Here is a 20,088-nt window from a genome sequence, read left to right as displayed (position 1 = left end):
AAAGCCTGGTCCTTGATCTTCTCACCAGATAATGAGAGTCGGAAAATTATCTGTTCCAATAGTTAGATATTAGCTATCTTTGAGGAAGGCAAGTACAGTGGGACGACATCTGCAATATTTTGCTGTTAGAGGAGGGAAAAAAAAAAACCCTTAACTTTCTTAGTTGGTTCTTCTTCAGGCACTTCCATGCCTTCACTGGGTGATTAAACAAAGTTTAGAAAGTATGGAATATTCATTACATACAAATGTCTTTATGTAATATATATATGTCTATGTGTATATCAAATGCGTCATAAAACAAACAAGAAACTCCATACCCAAATTAAGAACTAGAATATTACCAATATCCTTGAAGCTGTATGTGAGAATTTGATTACATGCCTACTCCTTGTTTTCAGATGTCCAGTTATCCTGAATTTATCATTCTTTTGTTTTTTGCTTTTTCAAACACTGTTTTACAATAGATGTATGTATTTCTAAATAATCCATTTGCTAGTTTACTGAGATTTATTAAAATCATAGCATATGTGATTTATTCTGTGACTTTTTCATTTGCTATTAATCTTTAAGGGTTAAGCATATTGTTGGGAGCAGTGGCAGTTCTTTCTGCTTTATAATATTCTATTGTGTACATGTTATCCATTCTCCTATCTCCAGTTTTATTGCACACAATTCCGCTGAGTACAAGACTCCTGATGTATATAAAGTTAAAAGTTTTTCTTGTGTACCTAGGACTGGACTTTCTGGGTCATTTGGTGCTTTACCTATGAGGAAACACAAATTAATTAAACATTTTAGAGAGTACTTAGGTAGAAGATGAACACATTAATTGGTGATTTAACAGTAGACTAGAAAGGGCATTGTATGGGTAATCTTCTATTCCCCAAAGAGTTGGTGTAGAAGAATAGACTTACTTTGGGCGGCGCCTGTGGCTCAGTGAGTAGGGCGCCGGCCCCATATGCCGAGGGTGGAGGGTTCAAACCCAGCCCCGGCCAAACTGCAACCAAAAAATAGCCGGGCATTGTGGCGGGCGCCTGTAGTCCCAGCTGCTCCGGAGACTGAGGCAGGAGAATTGCGTAAGCCCAAGAGTTAGAGGTTGCTGTGAGCTGTGTGACGTCAAGGCACTCTACCCGAGGGCGGTACAGTGAGACTCTGTCTCTAAAAAAAAAAAAAAAAGAAGAATAGACTTACCTTTAAATTCTAAAGAAGTAGTTTTAAGTCTGTATCAAACTTTCTAACTGTGAGATTTGGGAGACCCTCTCACCTATTGCCAACTTAAGTTATAATACTGTTTTCTCAGAATTTTTAAGACTAATAATCATTAATTGTCTGAGATGATTTGGTCATTTTTGGAACAAAAGAATTTGGCTATAAAATTGTGATTAAGTGAAATACCAGTTCCTCAATTCATCCTTAAAAATCACTTTCACTTCTTTAGGAATTACTTATAGGTAATTGTTTAAATGTTCCTATAACCTTTCAAGTATAGAATATACATAATTCTTTGAGATATACTAAATTTGTCCTGTTTTAGTGTAGAGTAATAGTGGTTTTATTGAAACGCAGTGTGAAGAGTCACCAGATCTCTGTATGTCTGTCTCTTTATCTCAGATATCTGGAAACATATATGTGTGTTTAAACATATTATCTACATTACTTGAGATTTACATTATAAGTAATAGTATAAATAATTTGTATTTCATTTTCTTTCTTTTTTTTTTTTTTTGTTAAAGTTTCAGATTCTCTGGCTCAATCTATAGTTCATCATCTAAGATGGATAATGCAGAAAGATCTTTTGGGGCAAGATGTTTTCCTAATAGGACCTCCTGGGCCTCTTCGACGTTCTATTGCTATGCAGTACTTGGTGAGCGATCATTTCTTATCAATTCCTAAGGATCTTAACTTTGATAAGCTATGACCTAAAATAAATTAAGATTAAGAATTAATAAAAATATTAGAATTAGTCATTAGTTGAAATAAATGCTAACATCAAAAGAAGATGTGTTTATTAAGGGTTCGGCATATGTTATTTTGGAAGAAAATATATATTTGCCTTTCATAGCTTTAGCAAATTTTTGCTATGACTACTATTTCTAGTAGAAAAGAAATATAATTTCAGGCAATGAGTAGATAAAATTAGCAAATCTGAAATTACAAAATTACAAAACTTAGTTTTATACTACAAAAGTAGTTTTAAACTACTCAGAGAACATTCCCTCATCTCAGGTTCACATTTTAAAAAGCCAAAAAATACTCTTGATGTTTTGGAGTTTTGCAGTCTTTAAAGAGAGCTGAAGGTTTGTAGAGCATTTATGTGTTGCATGCTCTCCTTTTTCTTTAAATGTATAAACAACAAGTTCACAGAGGTTAAATAATTCAAGCATTATCCCTCTAGTAAATAATGGAATAGGACTTCAAATCCCACATTGTTTCCCATTTCTGACAAGTTATCCTCCTAAATGTTCAGAGTTTTTTGAGAACTGTTGTTAAATAAACTGAAATGTTCAAATCTCAACCCAAGTAAAAATCACAAGACTTTTCTAATATAATGTCAGCATTAATAGGCATTGTGCTAATGATTCAAGGAAGAATGCCATCAGATGAAATTGTGTCCTGAAGGTACTTTTTAGGATGAAGAAAAAAACTTTAATTAAAGCTTCCTTGTGTTGTTATTCAAGGATTACTCTCTATACCGTTGGCATCTACTTTATATGCTCTTAGTGGTGAATTTATTTTGGCCCTTACAAATCATGTGGGGCAGGAATAATGAAAATACAACAGACAAATCAGAACCTAACTCCCACTAGCCCATCAGTCTGTGAGGTATAACATGCCATTGTAGTATCATCTTCACTTTATCGGTACATAAAGCCAAAGTATCTGATCTCAGAATGCTGGATCAGCTACTCAGAATTCTAGGGCTAGACTCTTATTAATTTTAAGATGCTCATTCTTTACTTTGCCCATTTCAAAGACCATAGTATCTCCCTGAGATTTTGTTTCTGGCAAGGACTGAAGTTTGTTGGGAAGGTGAAATAAGGAGATTATAGGTTTGTTGGTTCAAAAATGCAGCATAAGTCTGTAAGTGTGTAGCCTATATCTTTACACAAAAACAAAAACAAAATCAAAAACAAATCACACACCAGACTTTAAATTGTAAGTGTAGCTGAGACAGCTGTAGGCTGTGGAAATACATACAAGAAAACTCAATACTAGCCTAAGCTGCCTTGCGAACTCTGCCGGGAATGCTATTGCCACTACGTCTAAGAGCCTATGCACAGTCATAGCCAGAGTAGATGATCTTTAAAGCCAGAAATTTGAGGGCAAGCCTGTTGAACCTCTGAGAAATTAAATAGAAATAATTTGATAGTTGTGTTTATTTCACATTTGACTCACACAAAAGGAGTTTTGCAGATTGTTCCACAAAACAGGCCACTGCTGTCTCCTCCAGCTCTGCCTGTGGTGCTGTCTTGAAGCTTATACCTCTTTTGTGGAGTAGCACCTGAGGCGAATTTGGTGTTTGTCATGGCTGGTGAAGAGTCCAAGGGAGCTGTCAAGGCTGAGGGTAATGAGCGCGTTATCCTCATTGTAGAAGTTCAGGGGAGAACTGGGGTGCAGCTTAACAATAAGAAACATACAGATGTTTGGCAACTGATGGAAGCCTATAGAATGACAGTGTTTTTCAGTAAGGGAGATCACATTCAGCCAGTAAATGAAGCAGACATGAGGTACCAATGATGTATTCCAGAAGCAGGAAGTAGGTATCTACTAACAAGGGAAGCTGCTATTATACTCCAAAATCGTGCTCTTTCAGAAAAGTCATTGATTTTTAGGAAAAAATCCTTTGGTATCACTACATCTTCACCACTATGCTGTGTGTTTTCTCTATTAAAAATTTTTACTCCTTTCCATACATATTGGAAGTTATGACAACATGGGAACAAGTACATTAAAAGAAAGAAATGACAACCATCATACGTTTTTACTAATGTCAATGGAGGTAGAGTGGAGAAAAAATCCTCTTGCCTGGCAATATCCCTTTTGCCGTTCATGGCATGCCCATCCAACTTATTCCTTTATATTCCAGTAGTCACATTTGTTCTCCCTGTGTAGTAAAAATTCATCGTATGCCTTATTTGATTGGAGAATGTCATTGGTTTTAATTCAATATTATAAAACCAAGGATAATAATTTTAAAACTTTTTGTATAATAGTTGTTACATGTATGACAAAATGACTTTAAAGATGGATAAATTATTATAAAAAATGAGTCCTTTTTTCCTTTCAAAGTTCATGATTTGTTTTGGTGAAATAAATTTCCCTCTCCTCTTCCTTCTTTCTCTTTTTCCTCCTTTTCCTCATTATTCTTCTTCCTCTTCCTCCCTCTTCCTTTCCCCCCTCTTCCTTTTTCTTTTCCTTCTCTTTCTTCAACTATGCATGTGTCGAAAGGTCCTTTTACCTTATTCTGACCTTAACATACTGTATATACTCAGTAAACATTGGTCAATGAGTAAGTTGGTTTAAGCCATTCTTTTTTAAGAAAGATGAACATTACTTATAGAAACGGCTATAGGGCAGCGCCTGTGGTTCAGTGGGTAGGGCACCAGTCCCATATACCAAGGGTGGTGGGTTTGAACCCAGCCTCAGCCAAACTGCAACAACAACAACAAAAAAAAATAGCCGGGCGTTATGGTGGGCACCTGTAGTCCCAACTACGCAGGAGGCTAAGGCAAGAGAATTGCCTAAGCCGAGGATTTGGAGGTTGCTGTGAGCTGTGACGTCACAGTACTCTTCTGAGGGCAATAAAAAAAAAATGGCTATAGATTGTGATAAAACCAAGATGTAATATTGCCAAATTATTACTCATGGTATTTGAAAAGAATTCGATAGATGAATGAAGGTTTTTAAGATTTAGCTTTGATTATTGCTTGAGTTAGGATTGAGTTCAGTAGAAATAGAGTTCTGAGGAATATATAGATGTTTTGGTTAATGTTTAATTTATTGCATTCTTTGTAAAGCTGACACTCAAAAGGTTTTAAACTAAAATTACATTTAAAATACTCTTCTCTAGGGTAGTGGCTTTGTTAGATAACTTGTTCTAAATCCTATGTTGGGAATTTGATTTTATTTTTGGAATAATTTCATTCTCTACTCTACAGGAGCTGACTAAACGGGAGGTTGAATACATTGCCCTGTCAAGGGACACCACTGAAACTGATCTTAAACAGCGAAGAGAAATCCGTGCAGGCACGGCCTTTTACATTGATCAGGCAAGTTCTTATCACACTCTAGCCTGTGACTGTTTACTCCAGGTCTATACAAAATTGATTTTTAAAGTAGAAAGAGAGTGGTTCATATAGCAGTGATAGATAGATATGCTGAGGTCTTTGTAAACAGATTTAATTTAGATTTTTGGTTTTTCCGTTCTTGGAAATGTCTTCTTGATGTTATTAAATGAGAAACCCTACATGAAATTAGTGGTTCTAAAATGTTAGCTAAAGATCAATATGGTGATTTCTCAGTTTTCAGTGGCTTCCTACTACTTGCCCATAGAAATTTGATTTTTTAAAAGCAGAATTAAGGATATTTTAATATAGAAAATTCTCTAGCACAGTTATGGAAGTATTCTAAATCTATAGGTCTCTTGGGTAAAGGTGTATTAAATGTAGTGAAATTAAATATATACTGCCAGGAACTATAGCTTTCTTCTTTGGGGGGGAGTGTCTTAGATGCAGATCACCAACTAGAAATATTGTGTGAGTATTAAAATGAAATTTGTTATGTATTTCCTCAAATACATTGCTTAAAGTATTAAATATTGTTCTTAGGCATACCTTTTAGAAAAAACGATAAAGACTATAAATATGTCCTAGAGAAAAGATTTCAGATATCCAATAAATTCATGAAAAGATGCTTACTTTCTTGTTTATAAAATAAAAGTTAAAACACTGAGCTGTTGTATTTTCTTTACCTCTCAGATTGGCAAAGATTAAGGAATTTGCTAATATTTTAGTGTTGATGAGGAAGAAAGGATGAGGAAACAGCACTGCTATACATGGCAGCAGAAATTGATGCAATTTTGAAAGAAAATTTGGTATTATCTATCAAAAGAAAAGAAATTACACATACATTTGGATGCTACAGTTATGTTTCTAACAAAGTTTTCCAAGTATACTCTATAAAACACCTGTACAAGGATGTTTATTATAACATTGTTTGAAATTGCATAAAACAATATTGATGTATATTTAAGAGACTAATGAAGTAAATAATGGTAAGTAGGATATTCTGTAGCCATTAAAAAGAATAAAGATGAATATATATGTACTGACAGGAAAGACGTGCAGGATATAGTAAGCGAAAACAGTGAAGTTGTGAGACAATGTACATAATATGATCCTATTTGTGATAAAAAGAAGAAAAATACATAAGAAGCAATTAATAGAGTGTACATAAAATGTGTTATTACAGAAATGTGACTTAGGGTCTAGACTGGAATGTGGAAGGGACTTTCATAGTTTTACTATGGACACACTATTACTTTATAATTAAGAGAGTATATTCGTTAAAAACAAAAACAAAAACAAAAACAAAAACACTAGCTTCTAGCTGTGGTATCTCACACATGTAATCCTAGCACTTGGGAGGCAGAGGCGGATAGATTGCCTGAGTTCTCCGGTTAGAGACCAGCCTGAGCCAGAGGGAGACCTCATCTCTAAAAATAGCCAGGTGTTGTAGTCCCAGCTTTTAGGGATGTTGAGGCAAGAGAATTGCTTGAGCCCAAGAGTTGGAAGTTGCTATGAAATATGGCGCCATGGCACTTTACTGAGGGCAACAAAGAGAGACTCTGTCTCAAAAAATAAAACAAAACAAAAAAACCCACTGAGTACAAAGTTTTGGAGGTATAGAATAGTTATATAGTCTCATGGATTACTTATTAATATCAAAAGAAAAAACGCACTTAAAATGGAGAGATTTGGCAGACACCACCCTTTCATGATGGTGAGCAAACTTAGTATCATCTATCTGAGAAGTTAAGATTTCCCACAACTAAAAAGTAATCCTTTGTAGACAGAGCACACAAGTACAGTTTTTTTTTTAGAGACAGTCTCATTTTGTCACCTTTGGTTAGAGTGCTACGGTGTCACAGCTCACAGCAACCTCCAACTCCTGGGCTTAGGCAATTCTCTTGCCTCAGCCTCTTGAGTAACTGGGACTACAGGCGTCCGCCACAACGCCTGGCTATTTTTTTGTTGCAGTTTGGCCGGGGCTGGGTTTGAACCCACCACCCTTGGTATATGGGGCCGGTGCCCTACTCACTGAGCCACAGGCGCCACCCAAAGCACACAAGTACATTTTAAAGGAATCTATTTTATTTACATGATGCAAAAGGTTTACTTCATAGATTACTTCTGATTACAAATTGGGAAAAGATAACCTTTACAATAGAAAGATCTGCCCTTTGCTTCTTTAACCAACTCATAGAACAAAATCACCAGTAGGGAGAGGAGCTTGCATGATATGATCCTGATGTGATTCACTAAGCGGTCTACAGCACTACCAGTGCGGTACTATTGCCAGAAATGTCTAACAACTGGACCAATCTAGAATGGAAGACAGTAGCTTCAACTCTTCAGAAAATTCACTGTCATGAAAACTGAAACAAATAGTATCTGTTCTAGATTAAAAGAGTGGGAGTTTCTTAGTTTCTTTATTGTACTGGATTGTAGATACCATTTTTGTTGTTTATCTGATTTAATTTATTTATTATTTCAGATTATTGTGAGGCTATAAACCACCTGGTTAAAATTTTAGAATTTTTTACATAATGTCCCTCTTGTAGTTGTGTCCCGCAGCCAAAAGGCGTGCCATATACCGCACCTTGTGCCCTTTAAGTAGATGGACACCAGTCCCCCCATCTGGGTCCTCTCCCACCTTCCTCGTTTCCCTTCCCACCCTTGAATAGAATTAAGTTTTTCTTTTACGTGGACGTGTGTTAGATGGTCTACTGGCTTCATAATAAAATTGAGTACATTGGATACTAGCTTTTCTGTTCTTGTAATACTTTACTAAGAAGTATGTTTCATCTCCATCCAGGTTAATACAAAAGATGTAAAGTCACCATTTTTTTTTTTTTTACAGCTGAATAGTGCTCCCTGGTATACGTATACCACAGCTTTTTAATTCATTCCTGAGTTGATGGGCATTTAGGTTGTTTCCACCTCTTGGTGATTGTAAATTGAGCTGTGATAAACTATCTAGTGCAAATGTCTTTATGATAAAATGATTCTTTTTCATCTGCGTTGATGCATAATAGTGGGATTGTTGGGTCAAATGGGAGGTCTAATTTGAGTTCTTTGAGGATTCTCCATACTTCTTTCCAAAAGGATGTGTTAGTTTGCAGTCCCACCAACAGTGTAAAAGTGCCCCTCTCTCGCCACACCCATGCCAGCATCTTCAAATCTGGGGCTTTATGATGTGGGCTATTCTCCTTGGAGTTAAGTGATATCTCAGGGTGGTTTTGATTTGCATTTCTCTGATGATTAGAGACAATGAGCATTTTTTCATATGTTGGTTAGCCGTTCTGTTTTGATCACTGTGGACTGGTAATATACCTAAAGTCTGGTAGAGTGAAGCTTCTGACATTGTTTTTATTACTGAAAATTCCCTTGGCTATATGGTTTTTTTTCTGGTTCCATACAAAATGAAGAACTATTTTTTCCAGTTCTTCAAAGTATGATGTTGGTATTTTAATGAAGATTGCATTGAATCTGTAGACTGCTTTGAGTAGTATAGATATTTTAACAGTGTTGATTCTTCCTAGCCAAGAGCATAGTATGTTCTTCCACTTGTTGATGTCTATTTCTTTTCTTAGGATTTCATAATTCTCTTTATAGAGGTCCTTCACATCTTTTGTTAGGTATATTCCTAGGTATTTCCTTTGAAGCTACTGTGAAGGAAATTGTATTTTTTTTTTTGTAGAGACAGAGTCTCACTGTACCGCCCTCGGGTAGAGTGCCGAGGTGTCACACGGCTCACAGCAACCTCTAACTCTTGGGCTTACGCGATTCTCTTGCCTCAGCCTCCCAAGCAGCTGGGACTACAGGCGCCCGCCACAACACCCGGCTATTTTTTTTTTGTTGTTGCAGTTTGGCCGGGGCTGGGTTTGAACCCGCCACCCTCAGCATATGGGGCCGGCGCCCTACTCACTGAGCCACAGGCGCCGCCTGGGGAATTGTATTTTTTATTAGCTTCTCAACTTGGCTGTTATTGGCATGTACAAAGACTACTAATTTGTAGACATTCATTTTATACTCTGAGACATTATTGTATTTCTTGATCACTTTCAGGAGTCTTATGGTTGAGTCTCTGGGGTTTTCTAAGGATAAGATCTCTTGTATCTCAGTGGTGTCTCCTATTTCCCTTTTTTCATTTCCGATTGAGGTTATTAAAGATTTTACGTTTCTGTTGCTAATTAATCTGGCTAAAGGTTTATCCATTTTATTTTATCTTTTTGATGAACCAGCTTTTTGTTTCATTAATTTTACGAATGATTTTTTTGTTTTCAATTTCATTTATCTTTGTCTTTTTTAACTTTAGCTGCTTGAAATTCACTTGTATCTAAAAATATGATTGCGACCCCTCCTTTGTTGTAGTTTCCATTTGTCTGAAATATTGTTTTCCCACCCTTTCCCTTTAGTCTTGTTTTGTCTTTCAAGGTAAGGTGGAGACAATGTGTAGATGGCTTGAGGACTTTTTTTTTTTAGAGACAGAGTCTTACTTTGTCACCTTTGATAGAGTGCTGTGGCGTCACAGCTCACAGCAACCTCCAGCTCTTGGGCTTAGGTGATTCTCTTGCCTCAGCGTCCCAAGTAGCTGGGACTACAGGTGCCTGCCACAATGCCCAGCTATTTTTTTGTTGCAATTTGGCTGGGGCCGGGTTTGAACCTGCCACCCTCGGTGTATGGGGCAGGCACCCTACCCACTGAGTCACAGGTGCCGCCTGACTTTTTTTTTTTTTTTTTGAAATGAGTCTCACTGTCTTGCCCAGGTAGAGTGCTGTGGCATCCCAACCTCAAACTCTTGGGCTTAAGTGATTCTTTTGCTTCAGCCTCCCAAGTCTGGGATTATAGGCACCTGCCATAATACCTGGCTAATTTTAGAGATGGGATCTCCTCTTGCTCATGCTGGTCTGGAACCCTGAGCTCAAGCAATCCACCCACCTCAGCCTCCCAGAATGCTAGGATTATAGGTGTGAACCACCATACCCAGCCTAGCATGTACTTTTTTATCCTATCGCCAGCCTATGCCTCTTCAGTGGGGAATTCAAGCCATTTACATTTATTGAGAGAATTGATAAGTGTGATGGAGTTCTAGTCATCTTATTTTTTGAAAGGTCCATTGCTTTGTTTTATCCTTTGTGTCATTGTGGAAGCTAGATTTTGTCCTTTAATTTGTGGATGTTTACTTTGCTGGTGGTTTATTGTGATAGTCAGTATGAGGAATAGGTCTAAGTATTTCCTGTAGAGCTGGTCTTATTCTGGTAAATTTCCTCAGTATTTGCTTATCAGTAAAAGATTTCATTTCTCTATTGACTTTGAAGCTTAGTGTAGCAGGATACAGAATTCTGGGCCAAAATTGTTTTGTTTAAGAAGGTTAAAGGTATGTGACCATTCTCTTCTGGCTTGGAAAGTTTTAGCTGAGAAGTCCACTGTCAACCTCGTGGATCTGCCACTGTAGATCAATTAGTGCTTACTCCTGGCTGATTGCAGAATTTTCTGTTTGGTTTTGACTTTGGACAGGTTCAGTACAATTTGTCTTGGAGATGGCTCTCTTTGTGTTGAGATGACCTGAAGTTTAATATTTCTCTAAAAGGCATGTTTCAGCATCTTCAGTGATACTTGAGAAGTTTTCATTTACGATATCCTCCAGTAGGGCTTCCATTCTTTTGGGATGTTCTTCTTCCTCTTCAGGAGTACCTATAATTTTTTTTTTTTCAGATCCTAATCTCTTTATTTTTATTTCAAAATACAGTATTAAATATCGAGGGGAGTACAAATGTTTTTCTTACATGGATACTTATGTAATGCTGAAGTCGGGGTTTTAGTATGTTCCTCACCAGAATACTGTTCATTGTACACCAGACATAAATTTTTACTCTTTATCCCCTTCCATTCTCTGCTCTCTTGGTTTCACCATCTTTAAATCTCTTTTGCCTGTGTGTATCTGTCTTTTCTGTTTATGAGATACTTCACTTAGGATGATGGTCTCCAGTTCTATCCAAGTTGCAACAAAAGACATTATTCTTTTGTCCCTTTTTATGGCTGAAGGGAGTACCTATAATTTGTATGTTTGAATGCTTCATGAAGTCCCATTATTCTGAGTGAACAATGTGCTTTCTTTTTCTTCCTTTCTGCCTCTTTAACTGCCTGGGATAGCTCAAAACTTTGTCCTTTATCTCTGAGATTCTTTCTTCTCCATGGTCTAATCTGTTATTGATACTTTCTATTGCATCTTAAGTTCCCCGATTGACTCCTTTAAGTTATTAAGCTCTGCCATATACTTTCTATATTCTGCATATATTTTGTCCATTTTTTGGTTTTGTTTTTCCACTTTCTCATCAATTCCCTTTATTGTTTTTGCCATCCACATTTTAAATCCCCTTTTTGTTATTTCCATTAATTCTTTATAGGTGAAATCCTCTGCAGTTGCTACCTCATGATCCCTTGGTTGGGGGGAGGGTGTTACTCTATTCTGGGGTTTTTGATGTTGTCACAATTTTTCTGTTGGTTCCTCCTCATGTGTGTTTTCTTCTTGTTCACTTCATTCCCCTACTTTTTCCTTTTCACTACCTCTTTTGTTTTAAATTACCTTGTCTCAGAGCTTAGGTGGTGAAGTGGGCTTTTGGTACCAGGTCAAAAGAAAGACAAGGGTATGAGTGAAAAGGGAGAAAGGAAAGAAGATAAAGAGGGAAACAAAAAAAGACAAGTAGGGGGTGGAAGGAATGAATTGAAGCAAAGGAAAGAAAAGGACAGTAAGAGAGAAAGAGAGTAACACAAGAAATGATGGTGTTCAGTGGGGTGTTTTAGCCATACTTGCAGCTGTAGGACATTGGAGGGCCGATCTGATTGGGTTCTTTGAAGTTAGGAGCTTCTTATCAGCCTGGGCAAATGCAAGACCCTATCTCTGCCAAATATAGAAAGAAATGAGCAGTATATCACAGTGAGGACCTGTCAATACCTTCTTTCCAAAAGCCAAAGCTAGGAGGAGACTTAATACATGAGCTCATGGCCTCCTTGAGCCAGACCAATGCCATGACCCCCAGGCATGCTAATGCAGTGAACTCCTAGCCCTCAGAGACAAGGGGAAAAAAATGAAAAAAATTAATAAAAATGGATTAAAAGTTCAAAATATAATAGTATAAGGTAAAGAAGAAGAAATAAAGGGGGTAGGTTAGGTGTTATATGAGAAATTTATGTAGGAAAGATGAAAAAACTAGTAAAATCTCTACCAAGAGAGAAAAAAAGGAAAAAAATAATAAAGAAAGAAAGAATGAAAGGGGCCGAAAAACCATAACAAAAATGGAGGAACCCTTGGTATAGAAAAAATTAAAAATGAAAAAATAAAAATACAACCAAACAGAAAAAAACTAGACAAATAAACAATAATAAAAGAGGGGGAAAAAAAAACCTAAAGAAAAACAGTGAAAAAAAGAAGCAAAAAAATGTAAAAAAAATAAAAAGTGTGTGTGTATCTATATAATATGTGTATATATTGCAATATTGCCTGGTCACCAGGTGGCATTGTGGTGTTGTTAGGAGCCAGAGAACCACGCTGAATTTATTGTATATGATGGGGATGGGAAGCTACTCTCTAGGTGAAAGGAGACCGATCTTGTCTTCCTGACTTTTTTGCCCTCAAATGGTCCTGTTTCTTCATCAGCATTCAGTCTCTGCAGGACTGGAGTCACAAAGCTATTGCTTTGAAGCTTTTGATTTCCCAGGATACCCATTAGACAGTGTCCCCTGACATCAAAGAGGCCCTGGGGGTGGGGGCGAGTTGAGAGGGGACCATTCAGCTCACCCCTGGAATGGCCTGTGGACCTCAGCAGGCAGCCTGGAGCCCACCATGCACTATGGCCTCATGGACTGATCCTCCTATGTAAGTGATCTTCCCGCAGTGTTATCTTCTGACCAGCAGCCAAGCCAATTGGAGAACCACCCTACCTTGGCAGCCAGATGCTGTTCGAGTCTACTTGCTGCTTCAGTGAGCAGTCCAATCCAAAATCAAAGTACTGCAGGATGACCCTTTCCCTTCCCCAGACCTCTCGGAGTTGCCCATACCAAGCACGTGGGTTTTCCTCAGCTTTAGATGTCCTCATTGGCTCCTGATGTCTCCTGCTGCTTCACGGTGACCCGAGAGAGATGTCTCTATGCTGATTCCCCAAGCCAGAGGTGGCTGAAGACCACTTTCCTCATCTCATCATGAGTAGCCAGCAAGGAGATGTGTCTAGTCTGCAATCTTGCTCCACCTTTGTCTTATTTTTCAGATTCAAAGTTTTTTTTTTAATTTATTTTTATTATTATTATTATTATTATTATTATTATTATTATTTTATTGTTGGGGATTCATTGAGGGCACAATAAGCCAGGTTACACTGATGGCATTTGTTAGGTAATGTCTTGCCCCCAGAAGGTGTGGCACACAGCAAGGTCAGATTCAAAGTTTTAATAATTAAAATATAAATTATAATTTGAAAAATAATAGATAAATTTTCAAACAAATGATAGAGTTGTCAGACATTTTTATTATATAATTTTACTGGGGCATTTTTATTAAACTGATGAGAACAGATACTATACTTAATCTTAGCCAAAAGGCCAAGAAGTGATACTGGGGCATTTTAAAAGAGCTGTTCATAGGCCAAGCCCAGTGGCTTATACCTGTAATCCTCCTGGGAGGCCAAGGCAGGTGAATTGCCCAAGCTTACGAGTTCCAGACCAGCCCGAGCCAGAGCGAGACCTCCTTTCTAAAAAAAAGTAGCCGAGGGGGTGGCACCTGTGGCTCAAAGGGGTAGGGCGCCGGCCCCATATCCTGGAGGTGGTGGGTTCAAACCCAGCCCCGGCCAAAACTGCAAAAAGGAAAAAAAAAAAAGGTAGCCGGGTCTTCTGGCGGGTGCCTGTAGTCCCAGCCACTTGGGAGGCTGAGGCAAGAGAATCGCTTAAGTTCAAGAGTTTGAGGTTCCTCTGAGCTGTGATGCTATGACACTCTACTGAGGGTGACAAAGTGAGACTGTCTCAAAAACAAAAAACAAAAATGAGCTGTTCATGCTCATGTACATTACCTACAAATGTCAATAGGTAACACTCACTAGTTAGTAATTTTCTACGTTGACTTCCTAGCCCTAGAGTGGAAATGATGTATTTATCATTTTAAACATTTTTTAAAACTCTTGTGTATTTTCTTTGTGTATAAGTGCATTTTGAAATATCAGCTAGGATTTTTTATTTCTGATCTGTTGACTTTGACTCTCAATTTAGTAGTATGAATTCCAAACCTAGTGATCCACATAATGGCCACATGATAAAAATAAATTTGTATTTTCAAAAGCTTATATTATTTTTAGAGTCAACAACTTACATTTTTCACTAGGTAAAGAAATGTCACTATTCCTAATTTCTTTCTTTCGTTGGTTATCTCTGACAAAGGTAGATATTAATTCAGAGGATCATTTCTACCGAAAAAATTTATAAACTTTTTGGAATGGTAGAAAGAATCATTTGATCAAGCATATTTAATTTTTAAAATTTTATATTGTGGTAGTTTTCTAAAATATATGGTCTGGTAATTCCTTGTATTTTAATGTATTTAAGAACCTACCTGAAGAATTAGGTTGCTTGACAGAAAATCTGGAATATTGCAGTTAATAAAAATGTTAAATTTAAGATTCTGAAAAAAATTTTTTTAAGACAGAGTCTTGGGCGGCGACTGTGGCTCAGTTGGTAAGGCGCCGGCCCCATATACCGAGGGTGGCAGGTTCAAACCCAACCCCGGTTGAACTGCAACCAAAAAAAAAAAAAAAAAAAAGCCAGGCATTGTGGCGGGCGCCTGTAGTCCCAGCTACTCCGAAGGCTGAGGCAAGAGAATCACTTAAGCCCAGGAGTTGGAGGTTGCTGTGAGCTCTGTGATGCCTTGGCACTCTACCGAGGGCCATAAAGTGAGACTCTGTCTCTACAAAAAAAAAAAAAAAAAAGACAGAGTCTCAGTTTGTCACTCTCAGTAGAGTGTCCTGACGTCACAGCTCATAATAATCTCCAACTTTTGGGCTTAAGCGATTCTTTTGCCTCAGCCTCCCAAGTAGCTGGGACTATAGGCTCCCACCACAGTAGCCAGCTATTTTCTTGTTGCAGTTGTCATTGTTTAGCTGGCCCAGGCTAGGCTTCAACCTGGCAGCCTTGGTGCATGTGGCTTGCTCTATAACCACTGTGCTACGGGCACTGAGCCTGAAAAAAATTTTTTAAGCATACTGATTGCTTATGATATATACATGTATTTAATTTTTGAGACAATCTCAAGCTATCATCCTGGGTAGAGTGCTGTGGTGTCATAGTTCACAGCAACCTCCAACTCTTGGGCTCAGGAGGTCCTCTTGCCTCAGTTTTTCTATTTTTAGTAGAGACGGGGGTCTCACTTTTGTTCAGGCTGATCTCAAACTCATGAGCTCAAGCAATTCAACCACTTTGGCCTCCCAGAGTACTAGGATTACATGTGTGAGCCACCACTCCTGGCCTGCTTATGGTATTTAGAAATACACAGGAGCTCTGTATGCTGCACACTATCTCCAACTGGCAAGGTTTTTAAAGACATTTGCCTGCTTTTTTCTCCATACCCAAAGTGGGTAAGAATGAGGGCTGGGATATGAGTTGTGATAGTTATGAGCTAGATAGAGGAATTAGACATTGACACAATGGCCTGAGTAGAGGAGAGAGGAATATATGTAAATGACAGTAAAAGAGCTGGCTTTGTTTGGTAGAGTATGGATTTTAAAATATATTTAAAAATCGGCTCGGCGTCTATGGCTCAAACTGCTAAGGTGCCAGCCACATATACCTAAGCTGGTGGGTTTGAATCCAGCCCAGGCCTGCTAAACAATGATGGCTGCAACCAAAATATAGCCAGGTGTTGTGGCAGGTGCCTATAGTCCCAGCTACTTGGGAGGCGGAGGCAGGAGACTTGCTTGAGCCCAGGAGTTGGAGGCTGCTGTGAGCTGTGATGCCATGGCCCTCTACCCAGGGTGACAGCTTGAGGCTCTGTCTCAAAAAAAAAAAAAAAAATAAATAAATAAAATAAAATATATTTAAAAATGAATATTATAGCTGGCTTGGTTATTGTAATGCAAATAATGAGGAAGAGAAAGGATTTTTATGTATATTATTTGAAAGACATCATAAAACTGGCTTTTTAGGGATTAAGTTTTTTTAGACAATTAAATTTATTGATTAGCTAAAGATTTTTTGTCTTGGAGGATAAAAGTAAATTATTATTTTTTTTTCTAAAAGTAGATTATTTTGTGAAATGATACAATCCCCTTGTCATTCTGAAAAGCATATTTTCAGATAGTACATATTTGTCAACTTATATTGTTTATATTTTGTGTCATATAAATGTATGAAAGTATTTTAAAATACACTCTTACTTTTTTTGGTGACTCTTGCTCATTATGATTATTTACTGTACTATAAAGTCACTGATACCTTCAGAGCCTGTGGTTAAGGTGTAGGAATGTTGGTTCTTGCTCTAAATTGCTTTAGACTATTTTTTGAGGTTTCATCTGATTTTCATATTTTTTCTTCCATCTTATTTTCCTCATCATTACTATTCTTTCCTGTGTTATTTACAATCTGATCCTATCAGTTGCTTAAAGCCATGCAAGAACTTCTCATCAAACCCCAGATAAAATTCAGGCCTTGTAATATGGCCTGTAACACTCCATAGGATCTAATCCTTGCTCACCTATCTCCTTTCACTCTTTCTTTTGCATTCTAGGCACCAGCTACAGTCGCCTTCCTTTGTACTTGATATTTCCTCCCCTTCATGTGATTTTCTCTCATTATATTCTTACTATAATTAGGTTAACATTCCCTGGATATTTTAGCTAATGTAGTCTCTGGTCATGCCCACCACCTTGCCACATAATATGGTGCTACATCATCCTGTCCCATTGCACAATGTAATCTATCTGAATTTACCTACTTATTTCTTTGCTCACGCATTTATTGCTTCCCCACTATAACTGTCTTGCTCATCTCTGGCACCAAAAAAACTATCTTGAACATAATTGATACATTTATTTGATGGTAAATTTCTCCTTAGAAAATGAACTTCTTTAAAATTTGACATTAATTGGGAATAAACAGGCTTTGGATGAGACCAGGTCACTTTTCCATCGATATCTGCCTTTTCAACATATATTATGAGTCATCAGAATATAATTATTCTTATCTGAATTCTAGGTAGATTAAGTTGCCAGTTGACAACCAGCTACTCATATGTTTAGACTGAAATGGCTTTATATTTATTTATTGAAAAATTTCATATATTTATTTGATATTCTTAACAATTGAGTTTGATATCTGAGCTCAAGGGAAAGATGCTGTCTTTATTCACTGTCAGTAGATGCCTGTAACTTAGGTTAGCCAACATAGATGCAAAACTACCTACGACTGCATGGTGGGGAGAAAGTTTGGGGTTTTCATTGTCGTTGAACTTGTAGGCACGTAAGCCCCTGTGACTGCTGTCCAAGTTATTACTAAACTGGTATTTCAGCTAGAAACTAACAAAAACCCCCAAATGGTCATGGTCCTTAACCCCTTTGCTCATTCTCAAGCAGGACTAAGGATGGTTGATGATAAAGGAAGATGTTAAACTAAGTTATCTATTTATCTATTTATCATGTATAATACCTGATTTTTACAAAAACAGTATACCATGTAAAAAAAGTTTACAGTATTTTTTTTTAAAGAGACAGAGTCTTACTATGTTGCCCTCTGTAGAGTGCTTAGCATCATAGCTCACAGCAACCTCCAGCTCTTGGGCTTAAGCAATTCTCTTGCCTCAGCCTCCCAAGTAGCTGGGACTACAGGCGCCTGCCAGAATGCCCGGCTTTGTTGTTGTTTTTGTTGTTGCAGTTTGGCCAGGGGCTGGTTTGAACCTGCCACCCTTCGTATATGGGGCCGGCGCCCTACTCACTGAGCCACAGGCACTGTGTACAGCATGTTTTTAAAAAAACATTCTATCAAAACATATCTCCATATGACATTGGAAATTCCTCAAAAAGATGAACTTTTTGTATCTTACAATTTTTTATCAAATAAAAAACCTAATTTATTTAACATTACTGTTTCTCCCACCTTCTCATTTTATTGTGTTAGGCTCTTCCTAACTTTTCACTATCATAAGTAAATACACTGTTATAATATGTTCTGATTAACACTTGGACTTTGTACATTTCCTCTGGCACTATGTTAGAACTCAGGCCTTGAATTCTTATTCCATACTATGTTGCTATCATAATACTATGTACAGTATTTATAGTGTTAACTGACAAGTTTATGTAACTCATTTTTAAAAATCAAGGGAGACTGAGTGCAGTGGCTCATGCCTATAATTCCAGTTTTTTAAGGCTGTGGTGGGAGTCTTGGTTAAGGCCAGGAATTTGAGACCAGCCTGGATAATAATACTAAGACCCTGTCTCTAGTGGCACTCACCTATAATCCTGACTACTTGAGAGGCTGAGGCAGGAGATTCACCTGAGTCCAGAAGTGTGAGGTTATATAGTGAGCTATGATCAGCCATGCATGCATACATACTTATAATACTTTATCTATTGATCAAAGGAGATGAAAAGGAAACTTTTTTTTGGAAGCCATCCATTACATTTAATCTTCAAAACATCCTTAGGAGGAGGATGACTTCTCCATTTTACAGATTAAGTAACTGAGGCTTAGAGGGCAGTTGTATAGCCATACAACGGATAAATAGCAGAATAGAATTTGAAGCAGGCTCTGTCCAATTTCAAAGCTCAGATACTTTCTACCACATGCTACTACTTCCCTAAAAAGTACAGTGATGATGATTATGAAAGTGATGACTACAGTGACCAAAGATGATGATAGTACTCATAAGAGAACTCATAATAATTGCCAGAGGTCATCACATTTAATCTTCAACACAATTTCTGAGATAAACACCATGAAGAGCCTAGCTTTAGAAAGAAACGGAGGCTCATAAATATAGAAGTGACTAACCCAAGTCATCCATAGCATGTAAGTGGTAGAGCAACCAAAAATCAGTCTGATCTATTCCGATACTTAAAATGAAGAACTTGAAATGTAACTTTTTTTTAATTTTTATTTTGCTTCTTCAGTATGCTTACACAGTAGTCACTGAAGGTCTTTGAAATCTATTATTATTAAGTAATGGGTACATTAGTAATGATTTATATTTTAATAGATTCAATAGCTTTATATTCTTTCATGTACCACTTTGACTCTAAAATTGTTACATTGTACAGTACCCCTTGAGGATGTTCTTATTTAATAAATGAGGACGCAGACATCCAGATTAATTGCTTGCCTAAGGTCTTATCTCAAATCAGAAGCAAATCTAGAGCAGGGGCTTAGACAGTTTTTGATTTAGGTCATGCACCTACTTTTATCTTGAAATCCTTTATGTCTGTGTGTTGAGTTGTTAAAAACTGTGGTATGAGATGTCTGGGCCAGAAGGATCTTGCTGCATTTTCCTGTATTTCTATTTGAGAAAATTAGGACTCTGGAAGCTCTGTAGCTTGAACGACAGGAAAAACTCCTTACAATACACATACGTGCATTGGCTCATACCTTGTAGACACATATAGGCCTAAATATTACAGACACACATAGGCCTGCACTTTATAGACACATTGGCTTGCAGCTTTTAGACTCTTACAAGCCTATACTTCACAGATATGTAAAGGCCTATAATTGTATGCATGGAGTTATTGAGGCCTATACCCTAGAGACATGTATAGGACTTTACCTTATATAATAC

At 37.4% G+C, this 20,088-nt stretch overlaps 1 protein-coding gene and 1 pseudogene across 1 annotated transcript in view; one reads left to right on the top strand and one right to left on the bottom strand.

Moving 5' to 3' along the window:
* Positions 1 to 20,088, top strand: part of VWA8 (von Willebrand factor A domain containing 8) — a 468,998-nt gene that overhangs the window by 45,881 nt on the left and 403,029 nt on the right. Inside the window, exons 3-4 of the mRNA XM_053563447.1 lie at positions 1,734 to 1,864; positions 5,160 to 5,270. Of these exons, the coding sequence (XP_053419422.1) occupies positions 1,734 to 1,864; positions 5,160 to 5,270 (242 nt within the window). The remainder of the gene's footprint in view (positions 1 to 1,733; positions 1,865 to 5,159; positions 5,271 to 20,088) is intronic.
* LOC128567155 (uncharacterized) lies at positions 13,787 to 13,892 on the bottom strand (annotated as a pseudogene).

The sequence above is a fragment of the Nycticebus coucang genome, chromosome 15, assembly GCF_027406575.1.
Source record: "Nycticebus coucang isolate mNycCou1 chromosome 15, mNycCou1.pri, whole genome shotgun sequence".
Lineage (NCBI taxonomy): Eukaryota > Metazoa > Chordata > Mammalia > Primates > Lorisidae > Nycticebus > Nycticebus coucang.
Note: the sequence above shows the minus strand (reverse complement) of the source record. Positions and strands in the feature narration are given on the sequence as shown.